This window comes from Lemur catta, chromosome 6, assembly GCF_020740605.2.
Source record: "Lemur catta isolate mLemCat1 chromosome 6, mLemCat1.pri, whole genome shotgun sequence".
NCBI lineage: Eukaryota > Metazoa > Chordata > Mammalia > Primates > Lemuridae > Lemur > Lemur catta.
In genome coordinates this window covers 55180539-55205667 of record NC_059133.1, presented here as the reverse complement: position 1 = coordinate 55205667, position 25129 = coordinate 55180539, and the positions used below count along the sequence as shown (strand labels likewise).

The window sequence follows — 25129 nt, the reverse complement described above, 5'->3', positions numbered from 1 at the left end:
AATGAACTCCTGTGTTCCCATCATCTAACTTTAGTAATTACTAGTTTGACAATCTTGTTCCATTCTATATATTTTTTCCAATTTTTATTATGAAAAAATTTTAAAGTTTAAAGAGCAGTATCATGATCATCCATAAACTTACCATCTATACGCAATATGTTGAGTTGTTAACATTTTGCCATAATTGCTTTCCCAATATACCTGTATGAACCATATGAAAGTCTGTTGCATACATCCATACATCATGACCCCTCCCCTAAATATTTCTTTCTTTCTTTTTTTAAAAAAAGATGGGGTCTCTGCTTTGCCGCCCAGGCTGGAATACAGTAACACAATCATAGCTCACTGCAGCCTCAAATTCCTGGGCTCAGGCGATTCTCCTGCCTCAACCTCCTGAGTAGCTAGGACTACAGGCACTAGCCATAGTGCCCAGCTAATTTTTAAATTTTTCTCAGAGATGGGGTCTCACCATGTTTCCCAGGCTAGTCTCAAACTCCTGTCCTCAAGTGATCCTCCCGCCTTGGCCTTGTATCATTCAGTTCATGTTTGAATTTTCTCACTTGGCCCTAGAATATCTTGTATAGCTATTTTTTTTTTCCAAGCCAGGGGCCAAACAAGAGCCACACATTATATTTGGTTGTTTTTACCTTTTTAATTTTTTTTCTTCCTCCTCCCTCTTCTCCTTTTTTGTATTCCATTGTCTTTTTGAAGAGAGGAGGTTGGAATGTCCCACATGCTGGATTTGGAAAATATCTATTTGTATTGTGTTGGTGTTTAACTTGTTCCTTTATCCTTTGTAAATTTCCTATAAATTACAAATTAGAGCTAATGGCTTGATTAGATTAAGATTAAGCATTTTGACAGGAATACTTTATAGATGATGCAGTGTACTTACTGCATTTTATCAAGGACCACACAAAGTCAAAGTTGTCTTATTATGAGTGATGCAAAGTTTGATCACTTACATACTTGGGTCAGGTGGCGATTGCCAAATCTCTCCATTTGAAGTTACTTTTTTTTTAAAAAAAAGAATGCGTGATTTGCAAATAATCTGTGTGGTGATATTTGGTACCATGATAATAATCTGTTCCCTGACAATCTTTCTCTTAAAATTTTAATGATTGATGACATTTGCCTGAATCAGTTATTTCATTCTGGGTTGCAGAATGGTGATTTTCTAACTCTTTCATTCTTTCTACATTAGATAGAACTCTTTAAAAAAGAGCTTTCCCTTAGCGATTACGGATGAACTATACTATAGTTCTTAAAAAGGGAAAGTGAATGCTTAATTCTTTCCCTTTAATTACCAATTTCCAGAGTAAGGAGTTGTGTAGTATTCACCTCCAGCTGGGCAAATTAGTTTTTTTCCCCTTTTCCTGAGTATCACTATAGACCACTGGGTTTTATTCATCTCTTCTCTTCTCCCCACCCATCCCTTTTTCCTTCTCCACTTCTTGATCCATGGCGACTGCAACCTTTCTCCGCACTTAACGCCTGAGCTTTCCAGCTGGTCCGCTAGGGGCCACTGGTTTACTCCCTGCCCCCACGCTGTCTCTCTATCACACGGTTCGTCGTTTGCTAGCAGCCATTGTCTCTCTGGTGCTGACTGTGTCCAAGGAGCCGCTCTAGGCTGATGGGAGGCCGTCCGCATTGCGTGGGGAAGGCTTGGACAACGCAGTCGCCTCGCCGGCCCCCGGGGCGGTTAGCGCTTCCGGGGTCGAAGGGTGCGCGGGGTTGAAAGCGGGCCGCTCCGCCCCGTCCCCCTCCCAGACCAGCAGAGGCAGCAGCCGGAGCAGCCGCAGCCTGCGCCCTCTCCCGCCCGCCCGCCCGCCCGCCCTCCGCCGCCCTCCACCCGCCCCGGGGTCTCTTTCCCCCTTCCTCCTCCTCCTCCTCCACCCCCCCCTTCCTCCTCCGCCCGCCCGCGGGGCCCCCCTCGCCTTCCCGCCCGCCCCTATTGTTCCGCCCCCGGCCTCCCGCCCTTCCCATTCCCGCCCGCTCCCCTTTTCCCCTCAGTCGCCTCGCGCCTGCAGGTAAGCTTAAAAATTTCTCCTCCGCCCCTGGCTATAGCTACTATTTCCACTCTTGCCATCTTTCTTAGCGGGCTCCGGTCCTAGTCACGAGCCCCGGCCTCGCGTAATGCCTCGTGAGCGCCTGCTACCTCACTCTGCCCGGCCGGCCATTCACGCGAGGCCCTGGCTCCGGCGCGGCCTAGTAGGCCTCGCGCAAGGCCTACCCCCCCTCCCCCCGCCTTTTCCCGGTGGCGGCTGCGCAGGAGTCAAGGAGGGCGCGCGCGCGGTAGGGGGGGCGGCGGTGGATTTGTTGGTTAAGGGGGGTGGGGAGAGGCGATGGCCGGCTTGCTGGCCGGGCTGGTGAGCGCGGCTCCCCGCGGGGGTCAGGCGCTGGCGCAGCCACACGAGGAGGCGCTACTAGTCCGGCCCCTCCCCCTGCATCGCAGCGCCCCCCCCCGACCGAACCGTTTATTTTTTTTTCTCCTCTTTTCTAATGGGGGGGGGGGGCTCTTTTTTTCCTCAAGTGGAAAATGCCTGGATGACCGAGGGGAGGGGGGCTCCGGAGTGAAAGAGAGGGTAGACGGGCTCCCAGTTACCGAGTTATTCAGGACGTTTTTTCGGGGTAACGAATTTTGAAATTACAAAATGCCTTCCGCTGTAAACCCAGACCGAGCTATTTATAGAGGGGTGTTGGACTGCAGGATTAACAGCTGGATTGCTGGAATGGGGTACAGTTATATTGACCTAGTCAGGAGAGAAATAAGAGATTTTTTTGGATTACTTAGATTGTTTGAAGTTTGAAGTGCATCTTTGCGCTTTACCTCAAGAAAAAGCTTCAAATAGGTTTTAAATTTTCTTGCCTTTTTGAACTTGAATTGTGGCATTTGTAAAGAGCTGCTTATTATTTCTGAGCGGGGATAAAGAATTAAACTTCCAGATACTTCACCATATCTTACTAAAAAAAGAAAGAAAGTCACTCTTACAGACTTAATGCTCTGCTTCCACTGAGTACTATTTTTCCATAAGTGAAAAGTGTTGAATTCTGGGATTTTGCCAGCAATTAATTGTATTCTGAAAATAGGGAAATGATGTGCTTTGGGGATGCACTTACGTAATCTCTCATAATCACTTAAATTCTTGAGGTAGCCAGAGGACAGTTTGCTATATACAGAATGGTGTGGCAGCCACTTAAACATTTAAAATATTTAGTGTATGGGCTTGTGTTAGAGCAGAGTTAAAATGGTGATTGGTTTTGTGAAGAGGGAAAATTAGCTGTAGGAGGAGAGATGGATATTAAAATGTCATTAGGTAAATTAACGGAACCTTTTTAAAGCTAGCAGGATTGGGTGCTGAGGAGGTATTGAAGGCAAAGGCATATCCAAAACCAAATTCTCTTCCTGTAAGTAACTAGTTATTCCAAAGCAAAAATGTTAGGTACATTGTTTCATAGGATGAGTGGGGGGGAAAGGGCCATCCTGGTAGCAAAGGCACCTTACTGCTGCTGCTAAAAACAGTTACAGAATAAAATTTTAGCAATGCCAGTTTTGATTGTTTTCTTTGGAAGGAAATTTAAGGTTTAATACACTTGAGTAAAAATCAAATGGTGTTAAAGGTTCATACACAGAAGCAAGGAAAATTTCTCAAATCTGAGTAATTATCAAGTTGGGTTGAGACGAGGAATAGGAGAAAAAGACTCAACTGTACTTAATGTATTGAGTCATTTCCCAAAGGGGAATCTTGAACCCCAGCCTGCATGGAAGGCATCTCCGATAACGCCTTTTGCAGTGAGATTCATCTAAATCTTTTTAAAATTCTTTGCTGTCATCTATCAATATTTGAAATTTGTAATGTGATATCGATTTCTTTAACTAGAAATTGCTACCACTAGGAAAATTTACATGTGTTATCTCTAGCTTTCAACTTGTACTGCTACCCAACAGGGAAGCAGAAGGTCATTTGCCCTCACTGTAGTTGGTTAGGTTTGAGGTTTGCCCGCATGATTTCCAGGTGTTTGTGAATCCTTTTGAAGCTTATTCTGCTGAAGGACAACTGGTGCACGTTCAGCAGTTCCGTTAGAATCATTGCCAATTGAAGGAACTGTCCTCATCCTGAGAGTCAGCGGAAACCCTATCATTAATGAGAGCAAACTGGAAAATCGCCTTCTATACTCTAACAGAACCTGAGCTGTAAATGTTATGCAGTTGTGCTGGGTGTGTATACAAGCTTAGAGGCTGTCATTTAAGGAAAAGTGTCAACTACAAAATACTGATAATGGTGAAAATAATTTTGGGAAATAATTCATCTGTTCTTTTTCTCCTCTGATTTTGGCCATGTCTGCATTTCAGTTTTTGGCTTTCACCCCCACCAGTGACCAAAGACTTGACCACTCAAAGTCCAGCTCCCCAGAACAGTGCTCGACATGGACACCGGTGTGATTGAAGGTGGATTAAATGTCACTCTCACCATCCGGCTACTTATGCATGGAAAGGTATACACCAGCTTGTGAAATTGGGTCATAGTAACTGTTAGGGGGAGGGGCCAGGGAGAGCAGACATGCATCTTGGAGCTCATCAGATTAGCACTGTGGGGCATCTGGCTTTAGCACTCTTCTGTAATGGAGTAGATGTGAATGTAGTGGGAAAATGGACAGCCTTTATACTAGGAAGCGCCACTGAGCAGGAAAGCCTTCACTAATGGTTAGAGCCAAAGGCTATCTCATACCTGAACGGTAAGATTTTTCTCATGGAGGTTGCTGTAGATTGTGATATGTAGATTTCTTCTGCCCAAACAATTTTAGGAAACTCTAAAGGGGGAAGATACATTTGATATTTTTAAAGATAATTTATATTAAGCACAGAGACAGGCCCGGCACGGTGGCTCAAGCCTGTAATCCTAGCACTCTGGAAGGCCAAGGCAGGAGGATCGCTCGAGGTCAGGAGTTCAAGACCAGCCTGAGCAAGAGCGAGACTTCGTCTCTACTAAAAAAAAAAAAAAAAAAAAAAAAAAAGAAAGAAATGATCTGGACAGCTAAAAATATATAGAAAAAATTAGCTGGGCATGGTGGCACATGTCTGTAGTCCCAGCTACTCGGGCAGCTGAGGCAGAAGGATCACTTGAGCCCAGGAGTTTGAGGTTGCTATGAGCTAGGCTGACGCCACAGCCCTCTAGCCCAGGCAACAGAGTAAGACTCTGTCTCAAAAAAAAAAAAAACAAACAAACAAAAAAACCCCCACAGAGACAAAATTTAAATTATGCCTGCATCATTATTCTTTCATAATTCTTTGATGGCTTCACTCAAATTTGAGCAAGGAAACGAATAAGTCCTCTCCCCTTAATAAATCTTAAAAATCTTTCTTTTCTTTTTGGCAGTAGTAATTAGCATAGATAGCAGTTGGTTAGCTGGACAGTTAAAATTCTTTTTCATAATAATACTTCCGAGTTTCCTCTTATTGACACTAGTTTTCCCCGTTGCAGGAAGTTGGCAGTATCATTGGAAAGGTAAGACAATTTCACTTCAACTCTAATTACCATTTAGTCATTCTGGGTTGAAATAGCAGTTGGAGCTCATGCTTGACTTTTCCTCTAACAGAAAGGAGAATCAGTTAAGAAGATGCGCGAGGAGGTAAGTTATGGGAGACTTTGGGACTGTTAATTTGGGAAGTGAAAAACCTTTAAAACAAGTAAATTCTGCTTGAGAGGTTAGAGGAAGGTCTCAATAGGTGAAGCTGGTATTTTTCTGGCTTGGTTATTTATTTATAATGACATAATATTCCAGGAAGTGTAGTTCTGACATGTCTCAGAATTCATTCAAGACTTAAAGGGAGCTGCTATAGGCTGTGTTGGAGGAGAGACATGGAACAGTGTTTGAAATGATGCTGACTTTGCCTTGTATCTGGATTGTGTATATAGGCAGCTTCTTGGCATGTTTTATTTAGGAGGGGTATGTATCCTGTACGTGCTCAGATATTTTTTGTCTATTTAACCTTTCTTGGCTCTGTTTCTCATCCAGAGTGGTGCACGTATCAACATCTCAGAAGGGAATTGTCCTGAGAGAATTATCACTTTGGCTGGACCCACTAATGCCATCTTCAAAGCCTTTGCTATGATCATTGACAAACTGGAAGAGGTTTGTTGTTCCCTTTCCCCCTCCCTCACTCTTATGTTTAAGTGCATCCTGATAGCTTGTTGATTTTCTGAGGGCTTTTTTTTGAGACAGTCTCTGCTTCATTGCCTGGCTAGAGTGCAGTGGCATCATCATAGCTCACTGCAACCTCAAATTCCTGGGCTGAAGCGATCCTTCTGCCTCAGCCTTCCAAGTAGCTGCATGTCACCATGCCTGGTTAATTTTTGTGTTTTTTTTTTTGTATGGGAGTTCATGCTCTTTCTCAGGCTAGTCTTGAACTCCCGGGCTCAAGCAGTCCTGCTTTGGCTTCCGAAAGTACTAGAATTATAGGTGTGAGCCACCATGCTCTGTCCTAAGGGTTTTTTAAATTTAGGTGCAGACTGGATCATAAAAATCTGCAAATGGGTCCTTTCATCCCTGCAACATCCCCCCAAATTTGGCCGTGTGTAATTAAAAAATGAGTCACTTGAATCATTGAAACAAATACTTTGATGATTGCCAGGGACACAGTGTACATACTTTTTGTGAAAAGCATCTTTTTAAATTTTTTGACCAACAGTTTTGAAGGTCTGCCATTGCTTTGGTAAACTTGGTTTATCAAACTCCTGCACTTTGTCTAACTCAAAGTTGGGTGAATTAAATGTGCTTTTGTTTAGGGGCCCTGCTAATATGTTTCATAAATACAGATAATCTTCCAACCCTGGATGCTGTTTAGAAAAAAAAATCAATCTGATAACATTGTGTCAAAAGTTAGACTTGGAATCCTAACAACGGCTGAGGGCAGAAGGATTGGAGGCCCTTGCCGGAAGATCATTTGAGGCCCAGGAATTAAAGACCAGCCTGAGCAACATAAGGAGACCCCCATCTCTTTTTAAAAAAAAAAAAGGAAAAAAAAGTCATGCTTGGTAGAAACCTAGGTTATCAGAAACAAAATAGCCATATGAAGAGACTTGCCAGAAGGAAGTTTTTTTCCCCACTAACCTTCAGAGGCTGAACAAGCATTGTACTAAGTTTTCTGTTCAGCCCCTCCCCCTTCTGAAGCAATGCAGCTAGTTGTGCAATTGATACCACAGGCAGAGGAGTGCTGCTTGGTTGGTGGTTGGTACTTAATAGTGCCTGAAATCTTATCCTTGGCAAGATCAGAAATGTTATCTTTTGACCTGAAGGACCTTACTAGTCCAGAATTTGTGGCTTAAAAAACATCTTAGAAAAGTACTATTTATTTTTTAACCACGTAAGAAACATGTCCTTGACTTTAGGGGGCTTATGCTTAAGCAGTTTCTGGGGCTAGCTACTACATAGTGATTACGGGGAGAAGTGATATTTAAACCGCTTAATCTTCAGAAAGCTAAACTTAACTAGGTTAAAACCATGACTTTTGGACACAGCATTTTGTTATGGGAAAGATTATGGGGTTTTGAGCCAATACAGTCTTTTCATTTCAAATTAACAGCTTTTTTGATGTGATTGGAGCATGTTCTCTGAGCTTCAGTTTCTTTCTGTTTTTTTGGAGGAGTGGTGGTGTGGGAGAGACACTGTCTAGCTTTGTTGGCCATGCTGGAGTGCAGTGGTGTGATCTTGGCTCACTGTAACCTTGAATTCCTGGGCTCAAGGGTTCCTCCTGCCCAGCCTTCCAAATAGCTGGGATTACAGGCATGGGCCACCACACCCATCCTAGTTTTGTTATTTATACAGTGGTACTATTACCAAAAAATTAGAGCAATGATAAAGAGGATTGTATTTAATCTTTCTAGTTTTTAACTTTGTAGTCTTCTTAGTTTACGAACATGGCGGAATTGGTTTAAATTGGGTTGCCTTGTATTTTCTTTCTCTAAATGTTTGATTGATTTTTGACATCAGTATTCTTTTTACCATTGACTAGCCAACTATAATTTGCCAAACAATCACTTTTCTCTTTACCAAGTCCACTCCACGGGGTGATGGAAAAAATTATGGCCATCTAATTCTGAGGAATTTTATAGTTTTTATCTTTAATCAGAAATAGTTTTGGAGGGGTTGTGGTATACTGATTCTTTGTCAGTGGTGAGTTATGACCTAACTTGTCCTCATAAGCTTGAGGACAGATGGTTCTTCTGTGCCAGTTAAGGGTTTCCAGGGATCTTAAACTTACCCTTCTAGTGTTCTAATTTTCTTTTTGTAGGACATCAGCAGCTCTATGACCAATAGCACAGCTGCCAGTAGACCCCCGGTCACTCTGAGGCTGGTGGTCCCTGCTAGTCAGTGTGGCTCTCTCATTGGAAAAGGTGGTTGCAAGATCAAGGAAATACGAGAGGTTGGTGACTTTCATGCTTCTTTTAGAAATGTTAACTATTTGTTCCAAATGTTAGCTCTCTCTATAGCTAGGATGAGATGATTACGGTCCGATTGTACTGGAAATAAAAGATTTTTAAAATATGATTTATAGATTTTAATCAGAACATGAGGATGTTAATCAGAATTTCTAATTGCATGTGGTCAGTTTCCATTTTTTGGCAAATTTGCATAATTTGTCAACTTTTCCATGAGGCTACGTAATTCTTTGTCATACCTCAAGAGATTACGTTTTGATACAGTAGCAAATATTTTCCTTGACCAAACTTATAAACAGCAAGGGGAAAATGGGAAGTATATAGTTGTAATTCTACTCCCTTTTTATTACGGAAGTTACATTGAATTCTGGAAGCTTTAACTGTATCTGGAGGTTAGTGAATTTGGTGTTGGAATGAAACTTCAATGGCTCCTGGTTGGCATTTTTGGGAGCCTGTTGTGTGTGCTATGTGAGCAGAGATCTTGATTTTGTAATTGATGTAGTGGAAGCACTTGGAATGGTACCTGGCACATAGAATGAATAGGGTTGATAAAAATATTTGTTCAACAAAAGAATGAGAAGTGAGTGGTATTTGTGGGGTTTTGATTGGCTTACAACCTGGAATAAGGGAAGAGTGGGAAAGGAGACTGAGAGGGTTGAGATAGGAAATGGGATGGATATCCATTGAGCTTTAGATTCTAAAATTGCTACTGGGAGGAATTAGAAGAGCGTGAGCTGTTTTTTCTGATTTTGAATTTCTTTCTATCCCAAAGAGCACAGGGGCTCAGGTCCAGGTGGCAGGGGATATGCTCCCCAACTCAACTGAGCGGGCCATCACTATTGCTGGCATTCCGCAATCCATCATTGAGTGTGTCAAACAGATCTGCGTGGTCATGTTGGAGGTAAGCCCTCAGGCTCATGCTGAAAATGGGGGAAGGGCGATTCTGGGGACAGAGGGACTGATCTATATTTAGTAAGACTAGAATTAGGTGAAGCTGTTACAAGCCTCCAATGGGGGTAGGGAAGGAGGTTTCCTGAGTTCATATTTTCCTTCCCCTAGCTTTGACTTTTCTTATGGTCTGTGAACAAAAATAGAAACTGCTAAGCAGCAGTGATCTTTTTGGTTCACAGCAGTTCTAGCAGAGTTGGTAGAGAAAGATGCACTACTTGGACAAAAACTGTATTTGGGTTCCAGAGAAGCTAAATTACTTTTTGAGTTACTGTATTTTGGTTACATGGAACTTTGACATGTTCTTTAATTTCTTGATTTGAAGCAGAATATTTAAGGTGATAGTTAAATAGAAAAATGTATCTATGGTTATGATTCTGAATGACTTGTGAGGTCCTGATAATATACTATCATTCAATTAAAACAAAAAATGACAAAATTAAGGGAAATTAAGTGTTCTTAGATTTGTGATACAGAGTTGGTCTAACTGGTGAGAAAGTAGGATTTTGAAGTAGAGTTTGGAAAAACCTTGGTTGGGTCTTTGCACAATTTATAGATATTGTCTATATTATCCTAAACAAAACATTTGAGTACTTTATTTCCAATTTTGATTTTATTTTCTATTCAGGCTGAAATGTGAGATCCTAAAAATTACCAACTAAAATGTACATGTGTACACATAGCAGTTTTTCATCTTCATTAACTTGCTGCAGTGGTTCATGCCTATAATCTCAGCACTTTGGGAGGCTGAGACAGAAGGATAGCCTGAGGCCAGGAGTTTGAGACCAGCCTGGGTAACACAGTGAGACCCTGTCTCTACAAAAAATGGTGGTTGAGCCACACCTATAGTCCTAGCTACTGGGGAAGATGAGCCAGGAGATTGGAGGTTGTAATGAGCTGTGATCATGCCACTGTCCTCCAGTCTGGGTGACAGAGCTGAGACCCTGTCTCACACCTATGAAAAAGAAAATAGTGCCTAAGACCATTATAGGGGCATCTACCTTGATGAAAGATAAATAACTGCAGATAATTTGAGATTAGATCTAGCCAGAGACGATTTGATAGGTGAGGGGTTGGAAATAGTACAATTTTTTAATTTGACTGACCTGTGTGAGCTAAAGCCACACAGCTGAAGCAGCTTTGAAACCTTATCTCTCTTTGTTTTTTTCCCCTCTGACTCTCTCCCAGTCCCCCCCGAAGGGCGTGACCATCCCGTACCGGCCCAAGCCGTCCAGTTCACCGGTCATCTTTGCAGGTGGTCAGGTAAGAAAATTCTTATTGGTGGGCTTAGAATGAACAAAGTTTATATTTAAAATGTCAACTTTGCCAGCAGCACACCAAGCCACTCTGCATGCTTGCTAAAACCTATACTCTGGCCATAGTTTGACCTGCTTTTAGTTTTATTTTTTGTACTGGAGAAAGCTATGAATGCCAAGCCCTTGTTTAATTTTTAGCAGGCAATGGAAGTTTTGTAGGCACTCTGAAGAGGTAATTTGTATGGTAATTTAAGATGGGTTGGGTTAGAAGAAAGAGTTAAATTGGTGCCACTATTTCTCTCCCTACCCCCACCCCATCCATGGTTTTGTGTGTGTGGGGGGGTGATCTTTAGAGGTCTGAATAAAAGCAAAGAGTTGGACCTCTGAAGGAGATTTTGGATGGTGGTCTCAAAATTGGGGGGTGGGATTCTGAACTTGAGTGTCCTACAAACTTCCCCTTCCCTCCACCTCACCTCCCCTACTCCTTACCCCTTCACTCCCAAACTCCAGTGTGTTGTCCCCTAGGCTCTTAACCTCATAAACACTGGTTTGAACCCACATGGCATAACTGAAATCAGCTGGGGTAAGAGTTCAGGGTGCAAGAATAGAAGGGGGGAGTGTGTTGGGCTTTGGTGCTATGACCTTTGGTGTTAGAGTAAAAATGCCAAAGCACCCCCTTGGCCTGTCCTTGCTCCTTCCTCACGAACCTAAACTCTTGATCTTTGGCACACGGTTTATTCTGAAGTTAGAATTTTATGACGAGCATTGATCAGCATCACAGTAGTCTTATGTTTTGTTGGTTAGTGTTTGAGGAGTAAGTAGGTAGGTCAGTTTTTAAAATACTGAAGTTGGGCCTTCGTGTCTGGGGTCCAAATCCATGGGTTCATCCAACCTCGGGTCGAAAATACGCAGAACAAATAAGGGTGGTTGTGTTTGTACTGAACACGTACGGACTTTTCCGTTGTCATTATTCCCTAAACAACATAGTAAACTATCTGCCTAGCAGTTAGATTCTATTAGGTATTGTAAGTAATCCAGAGATTTAACGTATACAGGAGGATGTGTTTAAGGTTGTATACAAATACTATACCATTTTATAGAAAGGACTTGAGCAGCCTTGGGTTTTGGTATCCGTGGTGTAGGGGCAGGATTCCTAGCACCAATCCCCCACGGATACCTAGGGACAACTAGGTATGACTGTGTTGGAATAGTGACTTTGATTTTGGTAGCAAGTGTGTTTATTCAACTAGTTCCATCTTATTTTTATTTGATCTGGGAGCCATTTACAGGAGAAGCATAATCTTGGAGTACATCTCATTCACATTCTTTTGAATTGGCATAAAACTGAACTAGTTTTAGGAGACTTAGTTTGTCATGTAGTTTTGGAAGCTTACACAAGAGGTTAATCATGTTACAGTGTTACCTTGAGATGGTTTAGTGCCTTGCTTTTAGCATTAGCCTTGTACAAACTGGTTTGGGCAAAGGACTCTCAGTCAGTATGGACAGTCAGGCAAGATAAGCAAAGTCCCAGAGTCATTGTAGCCAGGAGGGGTTAGCATTAGGAGCTTCCCCCTTCTCCCCAGGAACTGCTGGTTCCTGCTCTTCTGGATTCTTGCACTCCCATTTGGTATTATAAAGAGTCCCATGCTGGGTGGCAGCAATCCTCTCTACTTAACATTCCTCCTTCACTTCTTTTTTATCTCTTCCCTGTTCCTCCCCATTCATACCTCTTTGCTTCCCTACCCTCCCTCCCTCTTTATTCAGTTGACCACCCTCTCTGAAAGCTTGGAGCTTCTTCCATGAGTGGCCCTGTCATGGATCATTCCAGGGGTCCTTTTTAAATGGATTAGTTCATACAGTGTCCACAGATGGACCTGTGTCTTTTGTTCTTTGTGGCAAAGTGGGCTCTGTATGGGTTCAACTTAATCCTACACTGACCAGGAGCTGGCATCAGCTCTGTTGCCCCACCCCTTCACTCTTACTGAATATAGCCCAATTGTTCAGTGTGAAATCTGCCACTAGGTAACTTTTTTTTTTTAATTCACTGATTGCAGCTCGTTTCAAATTGTGTCGTGAGCTCCTTTTTAAAGGAAAAAGGAAAAAATAAACAACCTTTTTTTTGTGTGAATTTCATGCTGGTGACAAGGTGCCGGATTGACAGCCCTGGAGACTGAAATCCTCTATTTATCCACAGGACAGGTACAGCACAGGCAGCGACAGTGCGAGCTTTCCCCACACCACCCCGTCCATGTGCCTCAACCCTGACCTGGAGGGACCACCTCTAGAGGTGAGAGGGGATGTTCAGTCTCCAAGGCTCACTCAATCCTTCCGCCTCAGCCGAGACTGCCAACACGCGGGGGGCCAGTGGCGCTGGTGATTTTTGTGCTGTGGACACCACCTGTCCACGGGGACCTGGACTGACCCCCCCACCTCATTTCACACAGGCCGCGTAGCCCACCAGATGGTAACACCAACTCTTTTTTTTTTTTTTTTTTTTTTTTTAATTTTTTTTGTTCAACCCCTCTTCCCCCTCTCCCACTCCTCCCACCCCATTTTCACCTTCCTCCCACCCCTACCTGGGTGCACTTTTGGGGGTACTGGCCACTGTGATGTGAGGAGCTTCACATCCTGTTAACCAGCCACTCCTTCCTCCCCCTCCCTTCCTGTTCCCTTTTCCTTTCCTCTTTGTTCCCCACCCCATTGCCCTAACGAGGTTATGGTATGGGGGGAGGAGGGCATAGTGGGAGCTGCAAGTGCCTTTTATGGAGGGGAGGAGGGAGAAGGTAGGACTGCAGAACATAGTGGTTTTTGTGTGTGTTCCTGTGGTCAGCTCCCTAGTGTTAGGGACCCAGCTAGCTTCCAGTGTACTTAAGGTCTGTAGGCAGATATAGAGAAAAATAAGATAGGGAAAGAGAAGTGTTTCAAAACATGCCATGTAGGTTTGTGCAGATACAAATCTTTCACATCACCATGAGTGGTAGAAGGGTTGGGGTGGTGAGGGAAGAGACAATTATTTCTCCTAGGCTATTTTATGTACAGGGAGGAAGAGTGGGGCTTGGTCAGTCGAGGCATTGCTTAATCTCACTTCCCACATTTTCATTAAGATATGTATATTTTGCCTTTGATTGCAGGGAATTTGGCTACCTTTATAGGATCCCCTTAATAAAGTCATCATATTTAGGGTTCAAAGAAGGCCAATTTGGGTCTGACTGTATTTGTGAGATTCCATCTACTGCCTCAATCCCTGGCCTCCCCCTTCTCTAGTTCAACTCTGGCTTCCTGGCTAGTTGAAATCTGTCTTTTTCCCCCCCACTGGGTGGCTGTCCGTGATTGGTTTTTAATAGGAACTGTTTTCCTCCTTTTGTAGGCCTATACCATTCAAGGACAGTATGCCATTCCACAGCCAGATGTAAGTTTTGTTTTCACTTCTTGTTTTGAAAAGTTCCCTTTCCCATCCAAAATTGTCTCCTTTCTCCCAAGTAGCCAGAAGTGAGTTGGGTCTTAAACATTTGGAATATTGTTTTCCTCACAAGGTGAACCCCATATTTCATGCCTTAAAAAATTGATCTTTAATCAGAGAATATAGTGCCTTGTTTGCCTTTTGACATTTAAATTATGATTCAGATTATTAGCTTCAACTTTTCCCCATGTTTCAGATTACTCTGTCTGGAAGAGAAATGTTCCATGGTATATTGTCATGTTATCTCAGGGCACGGTTTAAATCGAAAATGGGCTGTGCTTCCTTGCATGGAGTTCTACTTTTCATGGGAGGTGTGGTGGGGGTTGGGTTTGCCCTTGGGTACTCATCTGTCTGGGGTGACCATTTTTAAGTATTTGGTGGGAAGCAAGGGGCTTATTTGCATAGGGATGGATAGGAAGCTGAAAATTTGGACTTCACCTCAAGAAACCTTTCTTGCCAATAAAAGATCCAATTTTAAAATGCTGGTGTTTAGACTTTGTTTAAGGGCATTTCTTTCTGCACTTCCCTTTATCCTTACTAACCGTTTCAGGTGCTGAGCATTAGATTTAGCAAGCTGAGTTTGGTTCTTGGTTAGTGGTAGGAACCAGGAGAGGGGAAATTAGACCTGAAGAAGGATTATTTTACAACAGCCAGGACGTTTTATATAGATGAAGAAAAATAGCTGTAGAAGTCAGTGGTGATGGTGGGACTAAACCCAATTTGGTTTCTTCTTAACCTCTCTCCTTGCAGTTTCCCTGCCCCCCCCATCTCCTTCCCTCTTCCCAGTACTGATGAAATCCTGCATGGTGTGTTTTCCCTAGCACCACTGCACAGTTTGTTTACCTAGCCTGTCTGTGCTTGTCCCTGGGGCAACTGTTGCAATGGCTGCAAACACCTTCATTAAATAGCCCACAAAGGGATGGTTGTTGGGCAAGTGCTATTGCTTATCGTTTCACACACCCAAAATGCATTCATTCTCTTATACTGACACTCCGTTTGTAATCCTTACTGTTCATAATCTGCCCATCCCCAGGATTGTGATGTAAGCCCCATCACTACCTTCCATTGTAGGTTGAGTAGTAAAGTCAATTTTGGGGATCAGGAGCTCTACATTTTCAAATATGAATGTGCTTGAGCCCTGACTGTTAACTCTTCTAATGCCGATCTTTCCTGTTTCCTCCTCGCAGTTGACCAAGCTGCACCAGTTGGCAATGCAACAGTCTCATTTTCCCATGACGCATGGCAACACCGGATTCAGTGGTATGGATGCCTCAGTGTTTATTTTTGTAAGGTGTAGTGCAAGACAGAGGCCAGTCCCAAGGTCTCTCAGCTTGACATCTGTTTAAAACAAACTTGGTTACCCAGCATCCTGCTGGTTTAAACTTGCCTGTCTACTATGGCTAAGCCCAAGGAGGTAATGTGTTTGTTAACGTGGTTTTCATTTGGGGTCAGTTATTCTAAAAGAAGAAAAAAGTCCCTGGAAGGTTTGGGGGTGAGGTCTGGGGATGCTTGTCAGGGAAAGGGTAGGCTGGTATTTCTTTGAACCATCCTGACTGCTGCCCCCTTAATCTGATCAGCATCCCCTTTCTCTCCACCAGCTATTCACAGGCTTGGGTAGAGACCATCCATTTGTGCCAAATTGTGTAGTGTTTTTTTGTTTTTGTTTTTGTTTTATTTTGTTTTGGTTTTTTTTGGGCTTTTCTGTATAAGGAATAACTTGTCCGATAGGGTTAGGATGAGACCACCAAACTCATTTTCACTTGTATCTTAACAGGCATTGAATCCAGCTCTCCAGAGGTGAAAGGCTATTGGGGTAATGATTAAAAAAAAAAATCTGTAGTATTCTACTGTTATATTAATAAACTGGTGGGAGTCTTGTTTCACTGCCCATGAACCATACCAGCAACATTCACATGGCAGAGAGGAGCTGAGAGAGCAAAGGGGTGGGCCTGGTGCCCCCATGGGTCCCTTGATGGATCTGGCCAACCCCCTTCTAAAAATGTTAAGACCAGCAGCCACAGCTGAGAGCAGGACTAGGCTTGAGGATTAGCAAGCTGGACTGGTTAAGTCCAGGTGTTGTTATAGATGGATATGGGTATTTGCTGATGAGGTTTTTTTTTTTTTCTTTTTCTTTGGAAAACAAAAGACAAAACAAATTATTGAGCAGAAGACAGGGAGTAAATCTGGAGAAATGAACTCCCCTCACCTGACTGCCATTTCATTCTATCTGACCTTCAAGTTTAGGAGGATAGGGGTGGAGGGTGTTAATCCGATACAGGTATATTTAAAGCAACTGCATGTGTGCCAAAAGTCCATGGTACCCATTAATAGGCATGATACTGGCACTGATGCCTAGTGAGCATCAGGTGAGGTAAAATTGGAATACAACAGCAGGAAATCCTAAGCAGAAAAGGGGTAGAAGTACAGAGGGACTTGTTTAGATTTTGGTCCTGTTTGAGGATACCACACTCCCTTGCCCCTTGCTTTCATCCCCCTACATCCCTAAGAGGCTGGGCTTTGCAGGAAATGGCATGAAATCAGCTCTTCTGAGTGTACAGAAGAACCTTTCCAGCATTATTTCTGCACCCTTCTCCCCGTCTTTCCTCTTTGGAGGCTTCCAAGTTAGTGATGAATCCCAACAGCCAATGCTGGGTTTCCAGTTAATTTCTTTCTGTTAGTTTAATGTGCAGCAGTGGGGTTTTGAATGCTGTGCATTGAACTTTCTTGCTTTCTTCTGTCTTTTAGCAGGTTTGGATGCATCTGCTCAGACTACTTCTCATGAACTCACCATTCCAAACGATGTAAGTATGGTTAGTTGGGTTGCATGTGATGAAAATAAAAGAATTGGTTTTAAATAAATGGAAGTCTTGTAGGATCAGAAGGCTTAGCCTTAAAGCACAGGGTGCAGTGGTTCTTGATTGTTAAATCTTTGCTAAGATGATGGTCAGTAACCACACGTGGCTATTCAAATTGAGAATAATAAAAATAATAAATTTAGTTCCTCAGTCTCACTTGCCACAGTACAGCTATTCAGTAACCACATATTGCTTTTTATCGTATTGGACAGTGCAAATGTAGACCAATATTTAACCTTCTCTCAATGCCAAAGCATTAGAAATTGGCCAAAATTCTTGTCAGTGTAGTATGGTAGTAATCATGGCAGGATGAGTTTAAGCTTCTTTGCTGCTAGAAACAACATACCTTTACCTGTATCTCTATTCCTAGCCATCTAACTAGGTTTTTTATCAGCTTGGCTCTGGTTTATTTTGTCTTTGGAATTAATATTCTGAGAACAGAAATAATGGAGAGCTAATGCTTGGACCTAGTAGTTAGCTAGCTCACAATTGGTTCTGACCTACAGCAGTCAGACAGAAGAATGAGTCAAGACAAATTGAAGAAACTAGAGGGATGGGATGGAATTCTTGCACCTAGTGATGCAACTCTAATTAATTTGGTGTGCCTTGTTTTTTCTCCCTTAAGTTGATTGGCTGCATAATCGGGCGTCAAGGCGCCAAAATCAATGAGATCCGTCAGATGTCTGGGGCGCAGATCAAAATTGCGAACCCAGTGGAAGGATCTACTGATAGGCAGGTTACCATCACTGGATCTGCTGCCAGCATTAGCCTGGCTCAATATCTAATCAATGTCAGGTAAGGTTGCACTACCTTTTGTTTTATTAATGCCCACATAGTAATGTGTGTGTTGGGAAAAGCTGCAGTATATTATTAAATATGAAATTACTTGGGGGATGGGTAGAAATGGCCAAAGAAAGTCTAGCCCTGCTTTCCTCCATCTTTAGTGTAGAAGAAAAAGAGATTGCAATAAGTTTTCATAGGAGATGCATAGATAGCTTGCATTTGACTTTTGATGGTTTGGGTAGTGGAAAGGAATGATATGTCTCCAATACTACAATCTTCTTGCTAGAGCACCCCTGTGAACAGACAAAACCAAATGTGTGTCTTTCTTGTTCTACATGTCATATAGACCACTATTTCTTACATTGATTTGGGGTTCAAAGCACCTTTAATAATTAAGAATAATGGAGTAATGTGATAGGGAAGTGTCTTGGACGCAGCCATTACCATTTATTCTGAAAATACCCATTTTTCTCAAATTGCAAATGTGTTCCATTGTTCAGAGCTTGTGGGAAAGGGGGAAATACAGGTATTGGAATGTTTCAGAAATGCCAAGTGCACTTTATATCTCACATCCATCCCAGTCTCATTTCTTAATGAGTTCCTGAGGTTCTGTGTCCGTTGTCCATACCTAGCTAATGTTACGTTGTCAATTGTAGAACAGTGTTCAAAGTCAAATAGGCATCCTACAGAGCATTTATATTTTTTGGTTTTTCAGCTCATGGGCTTAAGTCACACCCTTAATTACTTACTAACATTTTAAACCAGTGTTAGTAGCCCATTTCCCAAGGGACTTAGTGCTATCCCTTTTATGGAGAGTATGGTCTACTTACATAGAAAAGACATTCTAGATCTTCATTGGGCAGCCACCAAGCACATCAAATCTTTAATGTTCAGAATGAAACGGTAGTAAGCTTTTGCTCAGAGGCTGTTTGCAAAGATTTGTTTTCTTGTTTGTAATTGGGGTACTGGAGGGGAGTTTGAAGTGGCGCAAGAATCATGCTCTTGAAAGCTGGAAATTGTTTTCTTCTGCTTTGGGTTGGCTTGCCCTGAATATCGTCAGAGTGTTTAATATAAAACTGTCACTGTTTAAATGTGACCTGCTTGCCTGGCCCCTGCATTAGGTCACTGGCTATGCTGTAAGGAAGCAGAACTTCTCTGCTTAAAGTCATTATTTTCAGGATCATTCTTACTGAATGTCTTAGCTGTTCATCCTATTTTTAAGAAACCATCCAAGACATGGATTGGGAAAACCTTAAAGCTTCATTTAACACCAAAGGAAGGACTATGCACACCAAAGCTTACTCTTCACTTCCTCATCTTGGTCCAGTTTGAATGCAGAAATCAAACTGGTTTTTTGGTTTGTTTTTTTAATACTAGGCAAGAAGGCTTTCTCTGCTTTCATTAATGGATTCTGAGCATTTCTACTGTCTCTTAAGTTTTCGTGGTGGCAGTCTGCTCTTTTGTACAGTTAGTTGACTTCTGTATCCCCGTCCTTTATGAATTGCAGCTGTCCCTGAACATAGGTAAGCAAAAATAGGGTCTTAAGAGGATTCTTCCTGCCCTCCAAGATTTAGCCTTCTGGGGTCGATTATTGAGACAAACTTCAGCAAACATCTGCAGTTCTGACGTAGGCACGTAGAGGCTTTGGGAGATACAGATCCTTGCTGTTATTTGGAGCTTATTTTAGGAGTAGAAGCAGCATTATTTTTGCTTTTTAAATGTAAATATTTAGGTAGTACTTAAGTTTCTCTCTTCTAGTTCTGAAAGACCCATGTGAAGTATGGTCAGTAAAAACAAAGCATTTTATATTACCTCCCACCAGAAAGGCTTCCGTAGTTCTTATCTACATATCCATTCTCGGCATTTTTCATTGAAAATGTTGCATTCTTTGAAATTTGAAATTAGTGACCTACTTTGGGCTTGTGTCCGTTTCCATCCTAACAGTGGTTCCCTTGCTGTAGAGATGTAAAAAATTAGCCAGGTGTGGTGATAGGCACCTGTAGTACAAGCTACTTAGGAGGCTGAAGCAGGTGGATCACTTGAGCCCAGGAGTTTGAGGTGCAGTGGGCTCTGATGACACCATTGCACTCTAACCTAGGCAACAGAACGAGACGAGTCTCAAAACAAAACCAAAAAAAAAAAAACACAAAAAACTGCTAATTAACATTAAAAGCTTCAAAAGTAATTACTGGGTAATTAATTTTCTGTTAGAATGGGAAATTGACATGGGATTGGAGGAAACATTTGTTTCTTATTTAGAGATTGATGAATACTCTGATTTTCTATCTGAAATCGTTCCTTTGACTTCTGGGTTGGGTCAGTGTGTCAGATAAATGGAAATAGGTGCTGTATGATTTCTCAGTCTGTCAGCTTTTTCTTCACCATAGCAGTTTTAAATAGCATGTGCAATGGAAAGGTGGCAAAGTATACATATTTAGAGGGTGGGACAACATAGGTTAAAAGAGAGACAGCTTGTCAGAAGTTGGTATTAGTTCTTCTTAATTGGCAATCAGAGACACTGATATAACTGAAGCGGTTTTTGTCCTGTACTTTTTCCCTTTTGTGGTCTTCCCGTCCACCCACCCTTTTTTTTTTGTTCCTTTTTTCCTCTGTTACAGTTTAGAAAACGCTAAACCCTCCTCCCAGGCAGCCTCCGTCACGATCCCTGATCACCTCAGCATCAACCTCTCTCAACCCTCCACCCCTTCTTCTTCTTCTTCCTCCTCCACCACCACCCCCTCGCTCGCCACAGCGGGGACCTCCGACGCACCCTCCAGCCTCCCCAACCCTCTTCCGACCGCCCCTTGTGTCTCCAGTCTGCTTGGCATGAAACCCATCCCTCTCCTGGCTCTAAATGTTGTGTCTGCTGCTAAGGGTACCGGGGCTTCAGCTACCACCACCACCAACTCTGCTGTGCCATGTGTAACTAACAAACTGAAAGGCGAGAAACAGAGATTCTCACCCTACTGATTACGGATCTTGAGGCACTTCCTCAAGTGTTTTTGGTTCATTTTGTTTTCCTTTGTTAACATTGGTGAGAACCAAACTATTGTGAGCTTGTTAACGTTTCCTTTTTACTACTTGGGATAACTGGGTGGGGGTGGGGGCTGGTTACTCTTGTTTAGGTTTAGGCCATTTCATCTGAGTGCCTGTTTCAGAGTCTGACTTGTTGAATTCTTTATCTAGAGCCACAGCTCTTTTTTCTTGTTGTTACCTTTTTTTTGTAGCTTTATTCTGCCTTGCAATATAATAATGTGTTAGGCTCTGTGTTAATGAATAAAAGCTTGTCCGTTAACCTTTTTTTAATTAATTATTTAATGGTTAAGCTATATCAGCAGGCTTTTTTGGCCAGATTTGTGTTTCTAGCTGTAATAAAGTTGCCACAGTAAGAACCTTAGTTCACCGTGTGCTGTGAAGGGTAAAGGGGTGGGAGCTTGTGACTTGTGGCTACTACTCACTTAGGAAGTCTGTGTAACTGACTTGGGCCTTTTTGTATCCCAGGTTAATTTTATAATCGTTCGTCAATATTCCCACAAAGAGATATGGGCCTGTGACAGTTTATATCCTGGGGGTCCTCCATAATTGGCAAAAAGCTTCATTAGTGAAGAGTCGTCTATCTGACTTATCAATCCCTTACCCTGTCAACAGCAGCAGATAACCAGGGCGTGGAGATCTCTTCCAGGGGATACATACAGAGAATGTATTTCTTTACCCCAAATTGGGGGCAGGGGTGGGAGAGTGGGTTAAATATAATAAAATTAGGCAGCTTCTGTCTGCATTGCTCAAAAGTAGCATTACCCGGGTTTTTTCTGTGACATTAGGTTGATCTTGAAGAACCAACCTGTGACATTGCCCAGAACTTGAAAGGATGCAATCCAGTGATCCTAACCAATTTTGATTAATCAACCAAGATTCTTTACCTTTTCTTATATTCTCTGCCCTCTCTTCACCAACACTGTTATTATGAGTAGGAAATTATATGCTTAGATTTCGAAGGAACCTAATGGATCAGTTAATCTGTAATTCATTGATCCTCTCACTTAACAGAAAAAAAATAGAAGCCCTAAAAAAATTTACATTCATAGATCTTATGAGTGACTAGCCAGGACTAACAACTTGTGCTTTACTTTTACTCAATTGTACTAATCTCCCTGAAGCCCTATTCATTTTCTTACGTCCAAATGGGCACAGGCCTCGATCATAAAAGAGTATAAATGCTCTAAGTATAATGGCAGAAATCCTCTGATATTCTTCCAGTTAACCAGAATACATTGCCACGGTGCTGAAAATCTAATGCTCTCCCTAGGAAATTAGAGAACTCATGTAGAAATTTTTCTCTGATTATCTTTCCCCACATACCATGGGAGATTCTTTTAAGAAAACAGTTGTTCTTAAAAAAAAAAAACTGTTCATGAGTATTTCATTCTCTGATGTTATTGTGGCCCTTCAAAGCCAGATTGGGCCTATGAATTACTGTTATATGCCCCTAGGCTGCATGAAGTCTCCTTTGTTGTCCAGGTAGGAGTTTTCTTACTAGTTGCTCCTTTATCATGTGGTTCAACTCTCACTTGGTAAGCTCCTTCTGTAGTTAGAACTTAATCAATCATGCTGATACTATCTGGTCCCAGGGACCTGGTTTTATTATATCTAATACCTTGATTGGAAGGCCTCTTAACCTAATCAGTATTCCCTAAGTATTCCTGGGAAGGTATCCAGAGGTTTAAGGGGCTAACACTACCTTCAAAGGAAGATACATGCTGTTCAGTTTTTTAAAAGGTTAATTAGAGCTCCCCCATGTGGTCCTTCTGTCCTAGAGTCTGTGACATACTGTTTCTGGTTGGGTTTTCCCTTCTTACCTCACTCTCCATACTCCATCCCTGTAAATCCCCACTTAGACTTGGTATGAGTTCTGGAAAATTCTTTTTCAACTCTTCTTTGAGGCCAGATTACAACCACTTCCTTGCATGAACTAAGTCTTAGCTCTAAACTGTATCCAGTGGTTCCTTTCTTACACTTTGATTTCCCACTGAACTCTTTCATTCAGGGCCTATAGTTTACCTTTCCCTAGATCATCCTATTTTGAGGTTGGCGAGAATCCATCCCTTTTAAGAGCTATTCCCCTTCATGCTGGCGTGGAGAAACCGTTTCTTTTCTTTTTTTTTTTTTTTTTGAGGCAGAGTCTCGCTCTGTTGCCCAGGCTAGAGCACCGTGGCATCAGCCTAGCTCACAGCAACCTCAAACTCCTGGGCTCAAGCGATCCTTCTGCCTCAGCCTCCCGAGTAGCTGGGACTACAGGCATGTGCCACCATGCCCGGCCAATTTTTTCTATATATTTTTAGCTGTCCAGATAATTTCTTTCTATTTTTTTGGTAGAGACAGGGTCTCGAGGGCTCTTGCTCAGGCTGGTCTCGAACTCCTGACCTTGAGCGATCCTCCTGCCTCGGCCTCCCAGAGTGCAAGAAACCATTTCTGACTTAAAAGTAAATACATTGCAGTTGAAGGACTTTTCAATTTTCTGGCCCTTGGTTTACCCCCTTCTGACCAGCTTATGGCTTTGCATTGTTGTGAAAGGTCTGAGTCTTACACATTTGGTTCTATTCAAAATGGGAGCTAGGTTTTTCTGGCTACCTAGTATTAGTATTAGTGAAGCCTACTGAATGCCTAAATACCTTGCCCTCAAATGACCTATTTGAAGCAAAGGAATTACAGCCATGTTTGGATGAAGGATTTGGCTTGATGGGAAGACTAGATTTAGGAGCTTCTAGAGTACGCTAGGGAGTTGAAATAAATTTTGTCTGCCACGTTTTAAGTCCTGAAAATTAGGCCGTAAAAACAATTAGAAATAATTCTTGACCCATATAGTTATTCAACATGGTCTTTACATCTCTAACATTTCCAGCCTATAAAACTGTATTACCCTTAATAGTAATAGCGTAAACATTGACAGAGAAACTTAAGGCTATTCTAGAGTAAGGGCTTTGGATTGTCTCAGCATTAATTTTCTGAGGCTATTTTCAGATAAGTATTTTTTCTCTAAACTCTGGTATTCTATCAGCAGTTTGGGAGGAACTAAAATAAGCTCAGCAGTAAAGAAACATTGCTTCTGTGTATTGTGACCCTTTAAGAGGAGGCTTTAGTGAGTGGCATATTTTTAGTAAGGGTTTAACATCACTAAATAGATGGAAATACTTCCCAAAGAATATAGTTTGACAGACAGTTGGTAACCAAGTTACTCAGTTACCCTAAGCTCTGAGGTAATTTGCCTCAGGAAGCTTGGATTTGTAGGGGTTAAAGGATCAGGTTTGTGGTACTGGTTAATTCAAGAAATTTTAAAATATCTCCCTGGATACTGAAGCACTGATTATGTACTCCTCACATTTTCACAAGCCAGGCTGAACAATTAGAGGTGAGGTACAGCTGGGCCCTGGAAATACTAACTTTGAGTTCTTGTTTCTGTGTTACAGGCTTTCCTCGGAGACGGGTGGCATGGGGAGCAGCTAGAACAATGCAGATTCATCCATTATCCCTTTCTGCTGTTCACCACCACCCATGATCCATCTGTGTAGTTTCTGAACAGTCAGCGATTCCAGGTTTTAAATAGTTTGTAAATTTTCAGTTTCTACACACTTTATCATCCACTCGTGATTTTTTAATTAAAGCGTTTTAATTCCTTTCTCTGTTCAGCTGTTAAATGCTGAGATCCATATTTAGTTTTATAAGCTTCTCCCTGTTTTGTTTTTCTTTTTTTTTTTGGCTCATGAATTTTCTGTTTGTCATGGAAATGTAAGAGTGGAATATTAATACATTTCAGTTTAGTTCTGTAATGTCAGGAATTTTTCAAAAAAATTAAAAGATGGACTGGAGCTTTTTCTTTGTGAATAGAAACTGGATGCCACAGTGATTCATGTGGGTTTTATTCCTCTTGTCTTGCTGTTATTTTTGTACCTTTTATCTCTTAAAGGACCTTGCTTGGGTTCTGAATAGAAGCCTTTATTCCAGTTAAGATGTTTTCTTCTGTTTTGCCACTTTCATCTTTTTTTGTGGCCCTTGATCCTGTTTTCCTTGACCCTATGCTTTGTTGGCCCTTGTAAAACTGCCCAAAAGGTTGGGGATTTGATTTATCTGAAGAGTAGGCAAGCACTTCCATTGGGGCTGAAGGGGAGGAACATGCATGGATACACATAGAAGCAGTTGGTTATGTATCTGACTGGGTTGCAGCTTCTTGGGAAAGTCTATTCCCTTGTTTAGGCTTCCGTATTTTAAACTAAAAACTTCATTCTCTTATTTTAAATAATTGTTCATTTATAGTTCTCTCTCTAATGACTGGGTAACAAGATCTGCTTCCGCCCTTGTACTGAAATCATCTAGAAAGATGTGCCTGGTAAC

The 25129-nt window shown here is 42.0% G+C and overlaps 1 protein-coding gene across 21 annotated transcripts; it reads left to right on the top strand.

Annotated features, from left to right (window-relative positions):
- Window positions 1–1709: 1709 nt before the first annotated feature.
- Window positions 1710–24606, top strand: PCBP2 (poly(rC) binding protein 2). 21 transcript variants are annotated; one of them, XM_045553845.1, is made up of 15 exons: window positions 1710–2030; window positions 4355–4497; window positions 5484–5507; window positions 5599–5631; window positions 6019–6135; window positions 8294–8425; window positions 9214–9342; window positions 10578–10652; window positions 12840–12932; window positions 14013–14054; window positions 15293–15365; window positions 15880–15918; window positions 16854–16906; window positions 17586–17755; window positions 24208–24606. In XM_045553845.1, the coding sequence occupies exons 2-15, from the start codon at window positions 4429–4431 to the stop codon at window positions 24242–24244; spliced, it is 1086 nt and encodes a 361-aa protein (XP_045409801.1). In that variant the 5' UTR covers window positions 1710–2030; window positions 4355–4428; the 3' UTR covers window positions 24245–24606. The 21 variants fall into 21 exon arrangements, with proteins under 21 accessions (XP_045409801.1, XP_045409800.1, XP_045409799.1 ...); XM_045553844.1 differs by having other exon boundaries at window positions 16851–16906; XM_045553843.1 differs by having other exon boundaries at window positions 10566–10652.
- Window positions 24607–25129: the final 523 nt, after the last annotated feature.

Coding starts and splice junctions, on each gene's coding strand:
- PCBP2 (XM_045553840.1), top strand. CDS start 4,429: ATGGACACCGGTGTGATTGAAGGTGGATTAAATGTCACTCTCACCATC. Junction 6,136..8,293: donor TCATTGACAAACTGGAAGAG/GTTTGTTGTTCC, acceptor TTCTTTTTGTAG/GACATCAGCAGCTCTATGAC. Junction 9,343..10,565: donor TCTGCGTGGTCATGTTGGAG/GTAAGCCCTCAG, acceptor TTTTCCCCTCTG/ACTCTCTCCCAGTCCCCCCC.